The 8,808-nt window shown below is 40.9% G+C and overlaps 2 protein-coding genes across 10 annotated transcripts in view; one reads left to right on the top strand and one right to left on the bottom strand.

Moving 5' to 3' along the window:
• The window catches only part of LOC109935618 (transmembrane protein 241), a 126,689-nt gene extending 124,559 nt beyond the window's left edge, over positions 1 to 2,130 (top strand). The window contains exon 13 of one of the 3 annotated variants that reach the window (XM_048595568.1): positions 1,685 to 2,130. In XM_048595568.1, the coding sequence (XP_048451525.1) occupies position 1,685 (1 nt within the window). In that variant the 3' untranslated portion in view covers positions 1,686 to 2,130. Of the gene's footprint in view, positions 1 to 1,401; positions 1,579 to 1,684 lie in introns of those variants that run through there. The other 2 variants (XM_020534262.2, XM_020534260.2) reach the window with 2 other exon arrangements.
• Positions 1 to 8,808, bottom strand: part of LOC109920931 (CDK5 and ABL1 enzyme substrate 1) — a 230,551-nt gene that overhangs the window by 19,205 nt on the left and 202,538 nt on the right. For 4 of the 7 annotated variants that reach the window (XM_048595559.1, XM_048595560.1, XM_048595558.1 and 1 more), the window contains exon 11: positions 3,744 to 3,890. The exons of 2 other annotated variants lie outside the window; for them this stretch is intronic. The gene's annotated coding sequence lies outside the window, so the exon portion shown is untranslated. Of the gene's footprint in view, positions 1 to 1,366; positions 2,116 to 3,743; positions 3,891 to 8,808 lie in introns of those variants that run through there. One more of the 7 variants, XM_048595561.1, reaches the window with a different exon arrangement.

The raw sequence follows: 8,808 nt of genomic DNA on the forward strand, positions 1-8,808 counted from the left end.
CATATAACTAGGGAAGTAAAGAGAGCTTTAAACTAACCAAGAGGTTGAGGGATCAGGCCTGAGTAGATGTAGGAAATCAACGGGCAGTCAAGGTAGGAGAGAAAAGTAATAATATCGGAAATGCGGGCCAAGGGATGATGAGAAGTGACACACAGAATAAACCTAAGAATACACAACAGTCAAGACTAGATGTTGTAAATTTAACAAAAGGACAGAACTAAAAGCTCTATGTCTGAATGTATATAGCATTCATCAGAAAGCAAACAAATTGATGGGGCACATTGAAGTAAATAAGTATGATCTGATAATCATTACATAGGCTGCAAGATGACAAGGATTGGGTACTGAATATTGCTTTTACTTTTCTAGCTAGCTTCATCTCATACTCTAATTTCTTTCTTCTGATTTAATATTTTAGTCATTCTGCTGTTCTGTCAAAATAACTCCCATGCCACTCATTTTCACACAAATGCTTTTTCCTTAAGTTGATGCTTTGGTTAACTTCTTTAGTTAACCACAGATGATGGATCAATCCCTTAGGATTTTTTTAATAGTAGGAATGTAGATATTCTGAATATTCCAAATTATCCCTTTAATTGTCTGTCACTGCTTCAGTATTGATCTACTGTCTGGTCTAGTATCCCAGATCACTTCAGCTGGCATAGCTTTCATGCTCATATAGTTAGCCATAGCAGTACTAGCTGTAAATCAGGAGGTTGAAGAGAGGGAGGAACTTAGGAAATTACAATCATTTGGGAAGCAGTGCTCTGCAAACAAGTAGAGCTATGGGCTGACAAGTCTCTGCTTCCTGTTACACTTCAGCCTAGGGTCTTAAAAGAGGTGGCTAACAAGGTAGTAGATGGTTTGGTGCTGATTTTCCAAGATTCCCTGGATTCTGGAAAAGTTCCGTCAGACAAAAAGTAGCGATTTATTTCCTATGTTCAAAAAGGGAAAAAGGAAGTAAAACAGAAAACGACAGCTTGAAAGATGTGAGAATCGATCAGTATGGAGGTTACAGCTAGTTAGAGATTGCCCTCTTAGAACAGATGAGAATTTTTTTTCTCTATTGGAGGATTGTGTGACTTTAAAACTCTGCCTCAGAACATGATAGAGATGGAGTTATTAAATATTTTAAAGGCAGAGGTAGGTAGATTGTTCTTAGGCAAGGGAATCAAAAGTTATTGGGGTAGATGGGAATGTGAAATTCAAAACATAAGCAGATCAACCATGATCTTGTTGAATAATGGAGCAGACTGGAAGGGCCGAGTGGCCTACTTCTGCTCCTAATTTGTATTTTTATGTGTATGAAGTACGCAAAAGTGTGAATTTTATGAAAGTCATCAAGTGTTACTTGATGATATACATAGAATGAACTTTTCAGGCCCAGTCCTTGTGTTTCAGATTCTGACAGAAAAGGCAACTGAAGCAAACTTCACTGACACTGAGAATCCCAGGAAAGAGCATGAAATCTTAATTTCTGACCCAAGGACTGAGTCATATTGAGTCAACCCAGCTTAGTGCTTTGAACATACAGTTGTGCTCAATATTGATGGTTTGGACTAGTTTGTACTATCAGTGTGGGTGTATTAGCAAAACGTGGTCAATGCCAGTTCTGTCTTGGGAGCTGCAGCAATGATACTATTGAGACATTTTAAAATGCTTAAGAGTTTTTGCTTCTTGTTAGAAGTGGAGCATCAATCGTAGAATTCCAAACCTGAGCACGTATTCAATTTTCCCCTCGATGTTACTGACAGATTGTACCAGGGAGAGACAGAGTTTAATGGTGTGAAGCTGGAATAGCACACAGGTCAGACAGCATCCGAGGAGTAGGTAAGTCAGTGTTTCAGACTGAAACCCCTCTTCAGTCCCGACAAAGGGTTTCGGCCCGAAATATTGTCCACCTATAGGCTCTGGTTTCCAGCATTAGCAGTCCTTATTGTCTCCTTGACAGAGTTTAATCCCTGCTGGATGTGGATCGACGTACATGATTTTGTCTTAATGGTATCCCAATGGTCCAACTGTATTCACTCAAACCCTCGGGAGTCTCTCAGAATGGCAGCATTGAACTGGATCATTGATGTCAAGAATTCTCTTGTTCACATTCAAAAGTAGATACTAAAGTGAAACAAAATGAAATAACGCACAGTTATAACTCGTTATTCCCTTTTGTACAATTTAACATAAATCCTGAGGACGTGAACTTCCCAGAATTCTTGGAATTGTTGTTAAATATCACACATATCAGGGGAATGTAAGATGATGTTCAAAATAAAAACTGATTTTCTACAAATTTAACTGTCTTTGAGCTCTGTAGGTTCTTCTCCACTTAAACTTCTCACATTTCTGGTAGAAATAATAAAAACTGAAAAATATTTTAAGAAACAATTCCGGTTCATAATGTCAGCAGGAATCACTTGTTTCACAAGCCCTTGGATCCAATGGATACAGGGAACATGTTGCAATATTTTTTTCTGAAGATTAACATGACTCAGAAGTTCCAGTGTGGTCAACTCTTCTATTTTTTTGTCCAGCAGCCATGAAACTTCCTGTTCCCCACAATCGTAAGCTCAACGTCATCCCAAAAATTCTTCTGATCTGTGAATCATGTAGAGATTAGCTGTTCAGCAGCTTTCTTTCAGCATTTTACATCTCTGATTGTTTGTGGTGCTGATTACGAGTATAGCACTGAAACAAAGGCACTTGTCAAACATACTGGCACTGCACTCAGGACCAGCCTCAGTCACATGAAGATTTTATCAGACAATCTCTTCCATTGTGACTGTTTTTCTCAGCTGCATCATTCTGAGTTCTCCTGGGATAGGGTCTGTGGTTTGTGTTTTTGGCATTTGTAGTAGAGTTTCTGTAGTTTTATTTCCCATCAAAGACATTTTCGCTGTCCTTTTGTTCCCTTGGTAAACCTGTTTGGCACTAAATTTCTTGAGTCCACGTTCTGGACTTCTGGATTGGAGCGTCTACTGGCTAAAATAACGGTAGCAGGCCTCATGGTCATTCTGTAAGTTTGTTACTTCAGCAAAATACTGCTTTCTTTATTAATTCCACGACCTGGCTGCACAATCTGCAATATTGATCGGGAGCAGAATTCAGGCTGTTAACTTAATAAAGCTGAGCACTGCACTCCCAACCTCAGCAGGCTGATTTCAAGGTAATTTTAACAACCAGATCTGATCTGTATGTCACCCAGTTATGGACAGGATGTGGAGCTGATTGACAATAGGCACTCAGGTTCAAGTGGAAGGAGACGGCCAGCTTGCCACCACAGGGCAGCACAGTGGTTAGCGCTGCTGCCACACAGCACCAGGGACCTGGGTTTGATTCCACCCTTGGGCGACTGTGTGTGCAGTTTGCACATTCTCCCCATGTCTGCGTGGGTTTCTTCCAAGTACTCCAGTTTTCTCCCACAGTCCAAAGATTTGCAGGTTAGATGAATTGGCCATGCTAAATTGCCCGTAGTGACCAGGGATGTACTAGCTAGGTGGATTAGCCATGGGAAATGCAGGGTTTCAGTGATAGGGTAGGGGGATGAGTCTGATGAGATGTTGTTTGGATGGTTGGCATGGGCTTGATGGGCCAACTGGCCTGCTTCCACACTGTAGGGATTCTACAAGAAAAGATCTCAAGGGAGTGAAGTGGAGGAAGCCTGATTTGAGGAGGTCTACATTTCATGAGGTCATCAGGAGTCAACTGACTCCACCTAGATCCACAAGAAAAGTAAAGGAGCTTACCTTATTTGGCCTCTGCTGATCATAGATCCTTTTCCTGTACTGTTTACTTGATGGGGAAACCATGGTTATGTTCTTCCTTGGGTCACAGCTAAACTACGGTCAGGATTGTATTTGTGAAAAAGGCTTCTGACCAATGTCATTTCACACCTGTCCAAAAGAACAGTCAAAATTGAAGGCAGTAGGATCAACTGGCATGCAACACTGCCAAAGAGACAATGAAAAACCTGAACAGATTCCAGCTTCCAACGTATCTGCTCCTCCTGCCATTTGCTGAAATATATTGTCTTTTAGCAGGCAATGCCACGCAGAACTGTATCATCCTCCGTCCTCCATGTTGTTAGGCCAATGGAAGGTGATTTTTGTCTGCTGAGATGGGTATTGAAGTTATGGGGGGAACGTGCTGTGCAGTAAGTAGCAGTTTCCCTTTGGAAGTTGGTAGGATTGTCTATTAGCAAATTCACCAATAAGGCAGGATATTCCAGCCAATGATTCTAATACATGGGCCAGACCAGCATTTTCAATTTCTTTTATGCTTTTATTATCTTTGAGCTATACATCTAATGTTGCAAAAGCTTTTTCTAAATGAAGTGTTATTCAAAGTGTTTAACACAGATCCCATTTTCTCACAAAATGAAAGATCAAGGGCTGGAAAGCAGGCGATCAATTCACATAGAGCAAATGCAATCACTATCTTATCCTTTATCTTTATGATTAATCTCCCCTAATGAAGAGTTCGCTATTCTCTCACATTAGAAAAGTTCAAAATATAAGGAATAAGTCTGCTCATTCCCTATAGCGAGTTGCACACTTCAGTTTTGTGTTTCTTTACTAACAATTTGAGAATAACTGATTACTAGACCCAGACGAGATTGCTAGACATGAGTCATCTGCTAATGCTAGGGGAAAACAAAAATAAGTGAGACTGAGAGATAGCAAGAACTGCAAATGCTGGAGTCTGAGATAACGCAGTGTGGAGCTGGAGGAACACAGCAGGCCAGGCAGCATCAGAGAAGCAGGAAAGGTGACGCTTCGGTCGGGGCCCTTCTTCAGAAAAATTTAGCCCAGCTAAATTTTTCTTTAAATGGGCTAAGCAGCAGACAAATGATGGTAAATAATCATATAATGATTTGGTGTATTCATTCTACCTCAAGTGGATTTCAAAACTGGTGCTGCTCACAAAATAGACCTGTCAACACAAAACACAAACCGAATTATTGTAATTTAACTTTTTAAAGAAAAAGCGGCACATTGTTTGCAAGGTAGTAAAATTGATGTTTATTATGTGCAGGATGCAGTTGCACAACATTTACTGGTTGGATAAATCAGTTTGTTCATCCTGTATGCAATACTGCAGCTTACCATGTGATACTTAGAGATCAGTGCAATACGAGCTGTTTGATTCGGCTGCCAGTGAAATCTCTGATATTATCATTGCTTTAGTGCCTTAAAATTGACAGGAATTGATAGTGCAGTGACATTGTCATTGGCCTGGTAATCCTGAGACACAGACGAATGTTGTGGTTTAAATTCCACCACGGTAGCTGGTAAAATTTAAATTCAGTAAAATCTGGAATTTAAAAACCAGTCTAAGGATAACCATATAACCATTGTCAACTGTTATTTTAAAAACCCATCTGCTTCATTTAATGCCCTTAAAGAGATCTGCCGTTCTTACCAAGTCATGTCTACATGTACCTCCACATCCACAGCAATGTGATTGACTCCTAACTGCGCTCTGAAATGGCCTAGAGAGCCAACTCATTCAACAGCAGGAATGGGCAACAAATACTGGCTGTGATAGTAATGGCTGTATCTCACAACCTAAAAATCTGCTATCAAATGGACGTATCCCATAACCCAACTTGCTAAAACGTAGATACCTTAAATTTAAAATAAACGGAATGTTCCGGATTTTCCGACGGCCAAACTGTTGTTTTTCTAGCATAGATAGGAATTTCTGCAGAGTTCCCATCGCTGCAAACGCCGATGGAATTGAATGGGAAATTGAAGTTACACTGTGCAATTTCCCGACACCCAAATATCTCAAAAGTATCCATTTAAATCAGAGAATTTAGATGATTCCCAAGAAATTAGTGGTTACCCAGGAAAAGTACAGGTATTTCTACCATAACGTGATAGTTGCATTCTTGCATGACCTCGCACAGTAGAAAATCATATTATAGGGAAAGCGTTGTACTGTACAGTAGAAAGTTTGCGCTATCCAAACATTGTCTACTATTCATCAGTCGTGTTACGGCCAATTCGCGTTAACAAAACACGCGTTATAGCAGAATACGCAGTTTAAATCCTGATCAATGACTCATGTTAACTCACAGACACCCCAACTGCACCTATCTCAGACTACTTACACCCCCTTACCCTGACTTCCTGGAACACATCTCCTTCACCTCTTTCAGCTCCCAGGACCCAACCTTCATTCATCCCACAGGGCTAAACCCCACCCCCCGCCCTCGCTCTGCACATCTACTCCTTCAGCTGTCAGAACCCAACAGCCCCTTTTACTTAACCTGGCACCCTACCCTCCCAGTGTCCTAACCTCATACTATGTACTTCTAATTTGACAGCAACTGTCAGAAAGGCTGCTTGTGATTCTGGACCGTTGTGTTTCAGAATGCAGCAGCTGACTGAGGGTATGATTTGCCTTCTTCTGACAGTTCCGTGTTCTGAAAGAACAGTCAGAATGGAAGCACGGATCTGTATACCTGTAGAGGGTCTGATTGGAATCTCCTCTCAGGAATGTGGACTTCTCTCCTTTTGTCAAAAAGGAACAGGGAGGCAGTCTCAGCAAATTGCCACTCCTCAGAAAATCTGGCTTGTAAGTTGGAGTGTTGTCCAGTCACTGAACATTTGATTATATTTGCAGTACAGGACTTGGCATGATAACTTATTGAGATAAGACATCTGGCCTGATGCCATTCCACTTAAATTTGTCCCACTACACCAGACCAGGTCATAAACAGTGACATTTCAGAAATGTCGAGATTGCTATCTATTTACATGTATTATGTCATCTCCCACTTGCAATTCTAATTAAACGTGAGAATCACAACCCTGCAGAAGCCGAAGAGATGACTGCTTCAGATGTGTTATGGCGAGCAAGAGAGGAAGAAGCAATTGAATGATCTGAAAGCAGCAGCTGTACTTTCCTGCATTGTGTGTCATGCCTATGAACAAGAGAGCACCATCCAGCCTGTCACGCCTGCTCTGCTATTCACTGAGATTCTGGCTGATTTGTATCCTAACTTCATCCATCTGTCTTGGCTCAGTATCGCTTCACAAGGATCTATCTGTCTTGGATCTTGAATTATTAATCAGGCTTCTAGCCACTGCTTTTTATGGGAGAGAATTCAGCATTACTATCACTCTTCACAAAATGATGGTGCTCCCTGACTTAGTAAAAAACAAAAAAAATCTGTGGATGCTGTAAATCAGAAACAAAAGCAGAAATTGCTGGAAAAGCTCAGCAGGTCTGGCAGCATCTGTGGAGAGAAAATTGGAGTTAATGGTTCAGGTCGAGTGACCCTTCCTCAGTACCCTTATGTTTCCTGACTTCCTGCATTGGTTGATTACATGATAACATATTCCAGCAAGTTGAGGTTTTTCAGTAGTGTATACTGTTTAGAAACAATAATATTTCTACACAACTAAATACCACAACCAACCCCCCCCACCTCCCAGCACCAGGTCCAACAGGCCTCATCCCCTTTCCCTCACCAAGGCCTGCCATCTGGGACTCAGTGAGATCTGAGACTTACCTGGAGGTCTGCATCCATCTCTGAACACCACCTTGGCCTAAGTTGTAGTACTGGCAGTAGCCACTTCTCCTGGTGGCGCTGCCAGTACCACAGAGCTTGAATGAGGTAGGTCTCCTCCTGGAGTGTGTCAAAACAATTGTAGGCCTGTTAGCTCATCAATTTTATTTATTTATTAATGGGGCAGCACTAGATAGGCAACAGATGAGGCCTATCTCCGAATGTCCTAAAGGTGGTGGTAGGCTGCCTTCTTGAACTGCTACAGTCCATGTGGTGTAGGCACAGTGCTTGAGGGAAGGGAGTTGCAGAAATTTGGCACAAATCTATCCCTCTCATTGATCTTTCTCTGACTGAACTGTCAGTTTTCCTCCTGCTTGAGCTGGAACACACAGTTTACAAAGTGTGCCTCCTTGGAAAAAAAAGTTTTAAAAAGGTGCCACATTCCAAGACGCTCTTAGAGAATTGGTAGTGTTCCTTTTTTATTTCATGTACATGTCAATTTTTCTTTTGAAAGCACCTAGGTAAAGTGCTTCAGCCAAGTCCTGTTGTAGCAAGTTCTCCATTTTAAATGTTATTTGAGTAAAGAAAACTCTTCATATTTTTCCATTTGTTCACCATTATCTGGTATTCACAATTTCTGGTTTTGGATTTTTTCCATAATTGGAAATATTGTTTCCACATCACCCTGGTCCACCTCTTCATAAATGGAAAGATCTCTGTCAAGTCTCCTGTAGATCTTCTCAGCTGTTTTAACAAAGTTCCCCCAGCCTGTTTAATCTTTCCAATAGAATAATGTCTCAGTTTTCTTACTTAAGACATAAATCTTCTTTACACTTCTCCCTATATTTAGTTTTCTTAATATGGCATAAAGACCTGAACTGTGCACAGTACTCTTAAGTGCAGAATAAAAACAGAAAGTGGAGAAACTCAGCAGGTCTGGCAGCATCTATGGAGAGAGAAAAACAGAGTTAACTTTTCGAGCTTGGCATGACTCTTCTTGAGATCTGAAGAAGGTTGAAAATGTTTTTTTTATGCTGTAGGCAGAGGGGGAGCAAGTGGAACTGATTAATGAGCCCAGAGCAAAAGACAAAGACAGTGATAATTGTGGTAAAGGATGTTTAAAATGTGTATAAATGTTAGCTGTAAAAAGGAGAAAATGGGTCCACTCTGTTGAGATCAAAGCCAAGAAGATATAAACAAGACACGGTGAGGTAGAGTGGGGATGTAAGAAAATATAGTAAAGAGATCATACTCTGAAGTTGTGAAACTCAATATTGAGTCCCAGAGGCTGT

The sequence above is a fragment of the Rhincodon typus genome, chromosome 4 (genome assembly GCF_021869965.1).
Source record: "Rhincodon typus isolate 14 chromosome 4, sRhiTyp1.1, whole genome shotgun sequence".
NCBI classification, from domain to species: Eukaryota; Metazoa; Chordata; class Chondrichthyes; order Orectolobiformes; family Rhincodontidae; genus Rhincodon; species Rhincodon typus.